Genomic DNA, 12,634 nt, shown 5'->3' on the forward strand with positions numbered 1-12,634 from the left:
GATCATTAATGAAGATGGTGGTAGAGAGGTTGGAGAATTGGATAAAAGGAAATAGTCCTGTATTCCCAGAGTCTGAGTAAATAGAACCGTGACTCTTGGAGGGAGTAACTACTTCTCTTATTGAGTAACTACTTCAGGGCTAATTTAAATGTTTTATTTAACATCTTCTTAGCTCACCCTTCACAGCCTGGGCTACCTGCTAGGCCTAAATCTTAATACAATCTACCACCTCACTACTGATGATGAATCATGGATGATTAGAAGTCTATCAATACTTGATTTCAGGTCCACCACTAGGTGTGTATAGAAGGCAACAGTGTAAACTCACCCTTCCCAAAATCCAGGTCGTGTGGACGACTGCCCTGTAGATGTCTCTGCAGCCTTGATAGGTCTCCGGGAACAGAGGACAATCAGTCAAGGCGGTGACGTCGCCTGGGTGATGATTTGTTACTTGTTGGAGCAGGAATTAGTTTGGAGCGGGTAACTTGCCATCATGAGGTTGCCCGAATGATAACACGATCGACGGAGGACGTATAGGGCAGATACGGTAAGGCTGTTGAATAATACACAAATAGTTGTCTATGTGTATTCCCTATCGTACTAATATTGCTATTGCACAGGTGATTAATAGGCTATTGAAATAGACACTATTGAAATCGCTATTACTGCCCAGTTACAGTTAATGCAGGATGTTTAACGGCGAGAAAGATATTTACTTATGGTCAATGTATTGGTTTGTTTTTGTATATATTGTGACATTGCTTATTGCTAATATGTATTCAAGCCTGAAGTTTGCGCGCATCACGTCGCACTTACAATAACGGCTATTTAAAAACTTGTGGACTGCTTAGTATTCCCGCCGCGCTATCAGACGCGAAACGTGAGTCTCGCCTTAGAGCTCACTGGGTTGCTCATACACCGTCTGTCATGATCTTGATCATAGCTCTGCGAATGCTTTTATGTTTAGAGCTACTATGATTTGTTTGTTTGTTTTTTAGGGTTAGGGTTAGTTTTTTTTTTTGCTCAAATTCATGATTCCATTAGAGCGCGTTTTGCACCTGATGCGCTTCAATGTACTACCAAATTGTCTTAGTAGCCTACAGCCTATCAGCAAGGATCAGCATCATTAACTCGGATATGAGTAAATGGTCACTAAAGGTTATTACATTGATCTAACAATTATAATGTATCTCTTTGATTAGAACAGGAACCATTTGAGGATGAAATCTCGGTTGAGGAGTGATCACCCGCACAATCATAAAAAGCGCTCCTGTAATTGTCGATGGTCTTTCATTGTCCTAAATCATATCAACATATTTTAACGCCTAAATATTAATTTGTGCGCGTTTGATGATAGCCTAACACTTGGTTTATTATGTATTATATTGCTCCTGCTTTTACTAAATCCATCCAACTTGTCAGAGCGCACAGTAATAACACATTATGGGAATGGAGATATTGCATGCGTTACAGTACCTGTTGCCGATATACATGTGCGTTCTCTGATATAGCCTAGTGTGCATACAAACGTCTGGCGCTGTCTGCTTGTTGGATTAGATGCATCACCTGCCAATCTCAAGCGGACCGCACACAGGATAGCCTACTGTTAATTTGTGGATCTCCATACCAGTCTTTCTTGTTCTTTACACTTAGACTGTATTTGTAAACGATGAATAATGAACCTGTCATCCCAGTCCATCTATTTTGTTCAGCTGTTACTCAGGTTTCATTGGCTATTTCAACAATAATTGTATGGAACATGCAAAATATTGATAATTGGTGTCATTTATATACTACGAAGACAAATAGAGAACATATGTATTCTATCAGTTTAAGCCAAGTAGAACATATTATTGATATGGTTTCCTTCCCTCTCTCTCTCTCTCTCTCTCTCTCTCTAGATATACAAACACACTCAAGGTCGGGGAGAGACACTCACACCTCATGCGTCGGCTCAGAGAGAGGGTCCGAGGGTCTTGTTAACATGGGTGTGCTCCAACTCCACAACCCCACCCACCCCAGCACACTACTGCAGAGGGCCAATCAGATGCGCCTGTCAGGCACCTTGTGTGACGTTATCATCACAGTGGACGGCCAGGAGTTCCCCGCCCACCGTGCCGTGCTGGCCTGCACCAGCAAGATGTTCGAGATCCTGTTCCACCGCAGCAGCCTGCGCTATGCTCTGGACTTCCTGTCCCCCAAGACCTTCCAGCAGATCCTGGAGTACACCTACACAGCCTCCCTCCAAGTCACGGCCGAGGACCTGGATGACCTGTTGTATGCCGCAGAGATCCTGGAGATCGAGTACCTGGAGGAGCAGTGCCTCAAGGTCCTGGAGACCATCCAGTCAGAGGGGGAAAGTGAAGAGACGACTGGGAGGAACCATGTTGGGTCAGGAGGAGAGAGTGATCACAGCAGGGCCAGACACTGGAGGAACATGCTGATCTCCAAGAAACATTCCATGCATGAGGGCTGCCGCACCCCCACCGCCTTGCATCACCTGGCGCTGTACCACATGACTGAGAGGAGTCCCCCTGTACTGCCAGAGCCCATGATGGAGCTCCCTGTTCCTGTAGCAGGGCTAGGCTCCATGCAGGATGAGGGGATCAGTCTGGGGAACACAGCCCTGTCCCCTCTGCAGCACAGCCTCAATGGAGCGCAGCAGCCCCTGTCCCTGCCCCTGGCTAGGAGCATAAAGACAGAGGACATGCAGGTGGATGAAGCCAACAGCTATGAGAGCAGGTCCTGCAGCGGTGGAGGGGTCGGAGGGAGCTGTGAGTCGGACCAGCCCAGAGACGAGGGAGGCCCGGGAACCCCGCTCAGAGGCAGCGTGATCACCAGCGCTCGAGAGTTGCACACAGTGCAGGAGGAGGGGGGTGTAGTTGGGGGTAGCTCTCTGGACGGGATCCCTGGGCTGGCTGAGAAACATCTGGCCTCTCTGTACTCCTCCATGCCCTCCAACCACCTCGGGGAGGCGGTGCTGCCCGTGCCCATGTCTGTGGCCCCGTCCCTGGCCATGTCGCTGGACCTGAGGGCCTACGGGGGGCTGCTGCCCCAGAGCCTCCTCCACAGGGAGCTGCTCAGCAGATTGGGCCAGTTTGCGGCGGGGATGAGGCGTGAGGGCCGGCCCCAGGGCCAAGGCCAGTGCTGTGGGGACTGCGGTCTTCAGCTGCACGACAGAGAAGCTGTGGAGCAGCACAGGTAGAAAAAAAAGCTTCTACCTAGAACCAAAAAGGGTTATTCGGTCTGTCCCTTTTTGGTGCCATGTAAAAACCTTTCTGTTGAAAGGACTCTACTACATGGAACCCAAAAGGGAATCTATTTGGAGAGTCTGAATTAGTGAGACCAGATGATTAGGGGAACCGTTCTTTACCTAGTGTGTGGGGCCACATAGCCATAAGTCTGCAAGAGACGGGGGTGTGGAGGGAGGGATGATTTTGAAGTCTCTAGGCTAAATGATTGAGTATTTTGTTACAAAGAGACTTTGATGCTGTTTCTAAAGAGATTTTAAATTCTAAAACACGCCTCTTGATTAAAAGGGTGAAGATTTGTGGTCTTTAATAACTTTTTTTTTTTTTTACACATTACAGCACATCAAAGCCAATGAGCTGGGAGCTGGGAACGTTGCTAATTTTGTTAAGTTGTTTTAAAAGACACCTGTACTTGTGTCTGAATCATGGGACTCTATGAAAGGCTTGAATGAGGTCTTTGTAAATAGTTTTATATAGCAGCCTTGGTATCCCATAATGCAGCTGTTTACAAAGCTGCTACATTTTTCACAATTATGATTTTTTTAATTAAGTTAGCGTCACACTTAAAAAAAGGATAATTTGATATGCATTCCTTTGGGTCACTGAGTGAGAGGACTTCTACTGGGAGCCGCAGGACCTCTCTGCCTGTGTAGGCACTGGTTGATGGATCACTGCTGTCTCATGACTTTAGTGTTTAGAGAGGTTAGATGAGGTGAGATGGGGTTTTGTCTCTATTCTTTTTGTCATCTCATGCTGACAAAAAGCCACTAGCCACTTGTGTGTGATGTATAGTCTTGATGTCCCCAAACCCTAAACTGTTGATAACATGTCCAGTTCTGATTAGGGAGCAGCAATAATTAATTGACGCTAATTGAAATCTTTAATCTAATACCAGTGTGTTGCACCCACCTGGGTGTAAGTACACCATGGCAGCTATTGTTCTGCCAGAAAGCTTGTGAAAGATCATGACAATATCAATGCAAGCACAATTAATTAAGAGTCCATAGGTGCCATAGCTAAGTCACTCACTGCATCACTAGTGTTGGAGCGCTAACCCCTACTCTTTCTCTGCCCACGCTGAGAAAGCTGGGTGACATTTCAGACTTTTGCCACTCCAATGTTGATGGAATAGAGCATCCAGGCCAGGGGGACATTTGGCGATGCCTGCTCACTCATGGAGATGGAGATAGGTGATAGATAGCCAGGGGTTGGAGGAGTCCTTTGTGGTGGCTAGGGGAGGTTGTAATGAGGTTGGAGCCAGGTCATTGAGCATCCACCGGAGTTTACATTGACATTTTGGAGGGCAAAAAGAAAGATGTTTCTGAAGGCACAGGTCTTGATACAAACACACCTTTTCAGAAACTTTTACTTCAGCCATTGATTAAAGTGAATGTCTGCAGGGGAAAGCTGAGAACCTTGTGGAATGTGCTCCCTAGTTTTCTACTGAATTGAATAGACCAGTAGTGGAAGTGCTTATTTAACTGAAATTAGTTTTCTTGATCCCCACCTTTGATTAGATGTTATTACCATTACAGTACGTATGTGGGCATTATTGGTTATTACAGTGGATACTCTCTCCTTTGACTGTGGACTGTTTTAACCAGGCCTCCTGTTTGGCCATGTGCGCTGTAGAAGGGGGGAACATGAGGACAACTGTGCAAAAGCTTTACGTGGTCGGATGTCTGTGATATGATATGATGGGTCTTTCTGCAGGCAGAGCAGCGAGTCATTTCTTTTTTTCTTTGTTTTCTTCTTTTTGTTGCAGTTATGGGAGGAGTATGCCTGTGTCTGTGTCTGTGTCTTTGTATGTTTATGTTGGCGAGAACTCGGGGGTGCCAGACAGGCATGTGTTTGTGTGCTTTCTGAAATTAGCCTAATATCCTATTGTCTGTGTTCCTTCTTTGCATTCATGCAATGTGATTCACGACTCCCAGGGCCTCTTTCCTCTAATGATGCCGTATTCATAGTGATTTTCATGCCGGAATGGGAACATGCTGTTAGGACAATGGTGCTGTTAGGACAATGATGTTGTGGGCTTCTGAGGGCCCAACAGAGAAGCGACAGAAGCCTTTTAGAGCACCATCCCTTCTGTGTTTTGATGTCTCACTCTGGCCCTAGACACTAAACGGATAAATACATTTAATTTTGTATACAACTTATAGCCAGTCAGATGGTTCCTTACATTGAAAATGTGCCAGGAGAAAATGGGTGATTGGGGAACAAATAAAAGTTTAAGATGTGTGAATCACCTCAAATGAACTTTCTGACTTAGTTGGAAATTACCTTGAGGTCATTTGGCTGAAGTTAGTAATTGCTACTTAAACAACTCTGAACCACAGATTGGTTCACCCTGCCCATAGACTACTTGCAAGATAAGGAACCCTATGACTATAAGGTCGTACGATCGTGAACTATCCCTTTAAATGGCTGGAGAGGTGTAAGCAAGGTGTTTAGTGGCTCCACTCTATAGGCTATAGGTGGATTGTTCGCTATCTTGTCTGTGCCTATACAATCATTTCAGATGTATACAAGTGTCTAGGGTGGAGGGGCTAGGGGTTGTTTCCTGACAAAGCCTTTGCCTCATCCTGGTCTTGTTTGTGTCTACAGAAAGCTACACAGCGAAGAGAAGGGTCACGGATGTGAGTACTGTGGTAAGCGCTTCGTGGACAGTGTACGACTGAGGATGCACATGCTAAGTCACTCAGGTAATGATATCCATGACAGAGTTTTATTTATTTTTTAATATGCACCTGTTGTATTGGGCTTTCTGCCTGTGCAGTATCACTATGCTGCAGATGCTGTGCTGTTCCGTCTCTCTCTCTGTGTGTCAGATCTTCAGACCCCTCTGTGTCTATACCACCTTTCTCTGTTCATCTCGCCGTAGAATCTCTCAGTGTTTTTTTGGGATTTTTTTTTTGGAGTGTCTGGCTGGCAGCTCGCCAGCTCTGCCCCTTCTGAGTGATGACATCATCAGCTGCCGGCAGGCCAGTGTGTTCTGCCAGTGTTCTGAAGCGTGTGTGATGGCTCACTCGCCTCGCAGATGTGTGTCCAGGAACACACTGTACCCAAACGCCGACTTAATCAGACCTGACTGCTCTCCCAGCCACTTTATCCAAAATAGAGCAGGGAGGGGGGGAGGGGGGGGCCTAAAAATGAAACTATAACAGAAACAGAAACCCCATTCTCAATGTGAGGGTAGACTAGACTAGTATCTCCCTCTCCCTCTCCCTCTCCCTCTCCCTCTCCCTCTCCCTCTCCCTCTGCTCTCCTGTCCTGTGCTCTTCTCTCCACTCCTCTCCTCTCCTCTTCTTTCCGCTCCTCTCCTCTCTCTTTGACAAGTGTTCTGGGGCGACAGACTGCTTTATTTTTAAATGTATTTTACCTTTATTTTACCAGGCGAGACAATTAAGAACACAATTCTTATTTACAATGCCGGCCTGCAATAAGGGGAAAGGGGAGGGGGGCTGAAAGATAAAGATAAACTGCTGACTGATGAGAGGTTCCCTTTCAACAAATAGTTCACCCAAATTACAAAATTATGACATGTTTGAACTGCTGTTTGACAGGATTTAGGCTTACAATTCAAAATATACTAATTCAGGGAGATTTACTAGTATTAGTATTGGGTTTTGGTCACAAAAGGCTATCAGTTAGCGGTCAGTGACTGTGGCTAGATAAACAGAACCGATGCATGGATTGCAGTCTGTCCAAGTCCATAGACTCCTTTCAGGATAAGGAAATAAATATGAGATATAGTTATTTGGGTAAACTATCCCTTTTATCAGACATACTGGCTAGTGATTATAAGATAGAGCTATTAGACATAAATAAGGTACTTTGATCATGAATTCAATATGGGATTCTGAAAGCATCTTTCCTTATATCCTCGCAATAAAGTGTTGTACACCCACCACCATATCACCAAAGGCAGATTTGGATCTTATATCTCTTCCATTGTGTGTTGCAGTATAGCAGTCTTAGATCCTGTGGGTTGCTAAGGAGCGAGTGCTCCAGCACTCTAATGGGCTGATTTGGTATTCAGCTCGATGCTGGCTCTTATTTTGGTATGCCAGACAAAGTGTTTTGATGGAGGACGATTGCAGCCGCGTCTGGAGACAGTTTGATGGTTTATGGATGAGAGCACACTCCGTCCGTGCCTCTGACTGTCTGCACAAGACAATGCACTATGTTCTCTTCCTCTCTCAAATCACACAAACTCACATTAGACAGTGTTGCACAACATCAGCTAGCATAATCTAGTGTAAGTATACAACACCTTTCTCAACCATGTTTGTTTGCCAAAGTAAGGAAAGCCCTACATCGCACATAATATATACTGTTAGTTAGGCAGTTAGGTTGTTATTTTATTTCTTGTTATTTTAGGTTGCTGAACCAAAATATTTACTTTAAGAGGAGCAGATACTGTATTGAGCTGGCTGTGGTTGTGTTGGTTTGTACAGCACTGGGAATAGTCGTGCAGCAGCTGTATGGGGAGGTGGGGAGGTTTAAAAGAGGACTACATTTAGGCAGTAGAGCTGCGAGTTCCCAAAGCTTGTGGGCGTTTTAATGAGTCATTTTAACTTCATTTAAAGCCAGCTGAGCAGAAAATAGATCAGTGAATGAGCCCTGGGCCAGTATGGATCTGTAACCGATTTACATCTCTGTCAGAGCCTGCCCACATCCAAACAGCTGTGTGTGTGTGTGTGTGTGTGTGTGTGTGTGTGTGTGTGTGTGTGTGTGTGTGTGTGTGTGTGTGTGTGTGTGCGCGCGCGTGCGCGCGTGCGCGCGTGCGTGCGTAAGCTGGATAGCTGTCGTGCACTGTAGAGCAACTTGCATCTCCCATCTAATCCTGAACGGTGTCAGCGAACTTGTCTTCTCTGATCGCCTCATCAGAGAGAGAGACAAGGGCATACCAAAGGTGAGATAAGCGGTACTGTACACCACCGTGGATATGTGAGTGTATTGGGAGTGTTGACTGTGGTGTGTTTTCGATAGGGTTGTGCCGCAGGCGGGGAGCGTCTGTCTGCAGTGGAGAGAACACCCAGTCCTTCTGTGGCCTCTCAGGGAGACAATCTGCTCACTGTTCAGATACTGATAACAGGGGCACAGTAAATAAAACTCTTCAGCTCCTCTTCTCTCCTCTCCTCACTGCAAAAGAGAGAGACAGGCAGAGAGAGGCCACGGCACTCTGGCTGTCTGGCACTTTTATTTGGCCACAGTTTAGTTTTTCCGGTGGGTTCTGTTCTTTTGTACTGTGTGTGCCTCCTTATATAACAGTAAACAGCCAAAGTGTTTGCAGACAAGTTGGATCCTTTGGGACTTTTAAATGGAGCACTGGCTGTATGTTTTCTCCATTGCTCTTTTTTAATGTAGTGTATCCAGTTGGATGTTTAGGAAGTGGAGTTTTAGTCTGAAGTTCAGTTGCAGATTAATTGTCATAATCATAAACGCCAAGTCCAGGTTGCGCAGTCCTAACAAGACTGTAAGACCTTTGTACAGTATCTAGTTCATTTATGGAAAATATAATATCTAGTTCTAGTTTCCTACAAGATAACACTGGGGGACTAAGCTCATGTCATTTCAAGTTGCTTATGACTGTATCTCGCAGCATACTGTATGTTGTGTGTTTGATTGTGACAATAACACATAACTGATTTCATGCAGCTGGAGCAGATGCACTCGTGTGTGATCAGTGTGGAGCTACATTCTCTGCAGAGGACGCCCTGGAAGCCCACAGACAGACACACACAGGTAATGTCACACACACACACACACACACACACACACATTAATAGCTCACCACCAAACCTATACTACAGTAGATGATCCATACGCAGTAATTTTCTCCCCACAGACATGCAAGCTGGGATGGGGAGGACTATCTAAACTCCTTTATGTTACAAAAATGTTGGTTGAAGTGTTCTTCTTTTCCTGCTGGTTCAAAAACCTTTAATGTGCCTAAACTCCCCTGTCATGCTACTGGGTTGATTTGACCCTGCCATTATCAGTCATTCGGCCATCTCAGATATCACCCACTTATATCTCTTGGCATCCGTGGTGGGTGCATGCCGTTTCACCACAGTCATGGCAAGCTTCACACACCAAACAGGCCAATGGCACCCTTTCCAAGTACATTACACTGTCACAGATACTGTATCCTATGTTCCTGGTATGTGTGCGCGTGAGGATCGCTCAGGTTGTTTACTCTTTGTTCTCACACACACGTCAACAACTTCGATAAACACATTTTGTTTGGGAATGGTATATACAACAGTCTTCGAAAAACAATCTACAACTCAAACAATCTTCTACTTACTACAACCAAAAAGGGCTCTTCTTCGGCTTGTCCCTGTAGAGGAACCCTTTGAAGATAGGTTTTTGGTGGTTCCGTGTAGAATCCTTTTTTTTCGTGTAGAGGGCTTTTTTTCCTTAAGTGTATATTTCATCCTCTCAAGAACAGTAAATGAGGGGCATCCATGCTTGGAACTAGGCTGAAACCAAATGGTCTTATTCTGGTAGAAGCTCTTATAACAAGCCCACAGACTGCAGAGTATCTCTTATTGAAGCTGTACAAATCCAGTTGAAATCAAAGCTGCCTATATAGGTACTTGTCATCCTACCCTAGGTGGCACCAGTACTTAAATTCCAGTCATTACAGCTCATTTACCAAATATATCCAACTACTTTATATGATTCTGATTCTGATGTACAGTGTCTGGATGATCACAAATTCTTTTTAAGGGCTTTATCAAGCCTTCATAAACCTTTTGTAAGTCCTCTATAGATGCTTCACAAACCATTTACAAGCAAATGCCATGCTTCATAAAACGTTGGAAATTGTGTTATGTTACATTTGGTGTGTGCTATATCTAAGGACCTGTTATAATAACCTTTTATATAGTATTAATGTGCTTATGAATGATTTTTGACGTGGGCTTTATAAATGGTTTATGCTTCATTAGACTTCATCATAACTTCATCATAACCCTCATTTCTTTGAAGTATGACCGTCTGAATCAACACCTTTTCTTTCGCTGTCAGGAAAGCCGATCACCCGACCTGAAGCGTTGGTATGTAACTGTAACTCCAGGTGGCACACACAGTATGAATAGTTAATGCCTGTGGACATGGAGGGGTGTTAGCGATGCCCAGAAGTTTCTACCTCCTCTCCCCCGACTTGTAAACATCCAGGGCTCAGTTTCAGGCTTGGCAGAAGATCCAGTGCAGGGTACAGGAGGACATTACTCTCTCATTTTGTCATGATCTCAGCTCGGTCTAGTGTGACGCCATGACCCTTTTACTGCCACTTAGTAGTTACAGACCATACTGGTCTGGAGAGTTGTATGTATTCTGTTGGCAGTGAGTTGATGCTATCTGGAGCTACAATACTCCACACATTCTCTTGTTCTAAAATTGAAAGGAGTGAATTCCTTTCCTTTTGATTTCTGATTAGATTTTTGCTCTTTTTGGAACCATTTTGCCACTCCACCTATCTTTAGCACATTCTCTTGTTGAAATATGCATAATGAATTATAGGTATAACTTTTGATATTAGGATCACTCATTAACTGCATGAATGTTGTTTATGTTTTGACCTTGTATTGCCATGAAGTACTATACAGTATACTGTACCAGTGAGCCAAACCAGTTTCCTCAAGGCAGATTAACACTTCAGCAGCTGCAGTCTGGTGGTCATCCTCTTGAGAAAATTACCCCTACTTGAGCAAGGCTCTCAAGCTAACTATGTGTGTGTGTGTGTGTGTGTGTGTGTGTGTGTGTGTGTGTGTGTGTGTGTGTGTGCGTGTACGTGTGCGTATGTGTATGTGTGCGTATGTGTATGTGTGCGCATACGCGTGTGCATGCTTGTTTGTGCAGAGATGATTGTCAGTGCGAGTGTGTTTGTTGACACTGTGGAAATATGTCAAAGGTGAATTGCTGTGGGTTGCTGAGGTACAGGAGGGTTTGTTGTGTGTGTGTATGGGGGTGTGGGGGTGGGGGCTAGTGGGCGTTCCTGTGGGGCATGTAGGGACGGCTGGCTGGTGGCATTGGATGCCAGAGGCTCACAAGAAAACAACATCATGTGCTACTGCTGTTTACTCCCTACCACAACCCTGTCATAGACTCTGCTCTGACCTACTTGTGAGAGCCCAAAATAAAAGAATGGAACCGTCTCAAAATCTGTCAGCCAACAATAAGTTTGTTTCATCAGATGATGTTGGTGTTCTGTGGTATCATCTGGTGTAAAACCGGTTTGGAAACCCCAGGAATCTAAGTGATCACAGTTAGAGAAATGGATTGCATATGCTGTGCTGAGCATCGTGGCAAACCATTTAGCTATCTTGCCTAAAGGAAAGGCCGAAAGAGTGCTGTCTTTGTGTGCTTTACAGACAGCTGCAGCTCCTCTACACACAGACACTTCCTCTTCTGAATAGTCTCACTAGTCTTGACACAGTGGACATAACCCTTATTATAACATATCCAGCTTTGTCAAACTCAGTTTTACATACTGTATGTTTTCAGAAACATAGCCCCTCAGTTTAAACCTCTATATTTCATGTACCTCCTTCAATTGGACTTTCACTATTATGCATATTTCACCATATATAACACAACTGTCCATATATAACAACCTATTCTGCTTAAACTTTCAGTCGACTTCTTTGAATACCCAAAGCTATATGCTTTGAATTAGTTGACTGTGGATGTTTTGCAGCCTGTTGCTATAATTGGTTGTGTGTACTCTGATTTCTCCACCTGTGAAGGCCTTCTGGCTCTCTGCTCTCTTCGGATGTGTAGTTTTCATACTGTATACTGTGTGTGTGTTGGTGTGTTGGTGTGTGTGTGTGTGTGTGTGTGTGTGTGTGTGTGTGTGTGTGTGTGTGTGTGTGTGCATGCACGCGTGCGCATGCACGTGTGCGTGCGTCTGTGTGACCTCAATGAACCGAGCCGTGGCATAGTGGTTAAACACAAGAGAATGTATCTCTTGTTGCATTAATTATTGACCCGGTTGTTCCTCACTCCGCTAGATTAGCGGTCTACTGATCACTGGCTGCGGGCCTGGGGTCATCTGAGGCACTGTATGCTACTCTATGGTGCTGTAGAGCTGTCAGGGGGAAAGGCCTCTGAGATAAAAAGTCTGAATGCAGCCAGCTGGTTCATACAAGGTCTTGTGCGACATGCGTATGTAATGTATGTTGTATGAGCCAGTCAGTGAGCATATGTTTTGTGCTGAGCTGAGCCAGACAATTAGTAGCTCTGCTCATCTCGTGTCGTGCTGCCCTTATAAAGCCTCATGTGGAGGAGTGAAATGGCTGGTCGTTTAATCAACCTGATTTACCCCCACTAAGAAAGCACTTTGAGGTGTGTGCATTCATGGCACTCCC

The 12,634-nt window shown here is 44.8% G+C and overlaps 1 protein-coding gene across 1 annotated transcript in view; it reads left to right on the forward strand.

Moving 5' to 3' along the window:
* Positions 1-1,984: 1,984 nt before the first annotated feature.
* The window catches only part of zbtb16b (zinc finger and BTB domain containing 16b), a gene marked incomplete at its 5' end in the record, with an annotated part of 21,245 nt that continues 10,595 nt past the window's right edge, over positions 1,985-12,634 (forward strand). Inside the window, 3 exons of the mRNA XM_080526528.1 lie at positions 1,985-3,201; positions 5,859-5,956; positions 8,916-9,002. Of these exons, the coding sequence (XP_080382654.1) occupies positions 1,985-3,201; positions 5,859-5,956; positions 8,916-9,002 (1,402 nt within the window). The remainder of the gene's footprint in view (positions 3,202-5,858; positions 5,957-8,915; positions 9,003-12,634) is intronic.

The sequence above is a fragment of the Nansenia antarctica genome, assembly GCF_963989245.1.
Source record: "Nansenia antarctica genome assembly, chromosome: 3".
NCBI lineage: Eukaryota > Metazoa > Chordata > Actinopteri > Argentiniformes > Microstomatidae > Nansenia > Nansenia antarctica.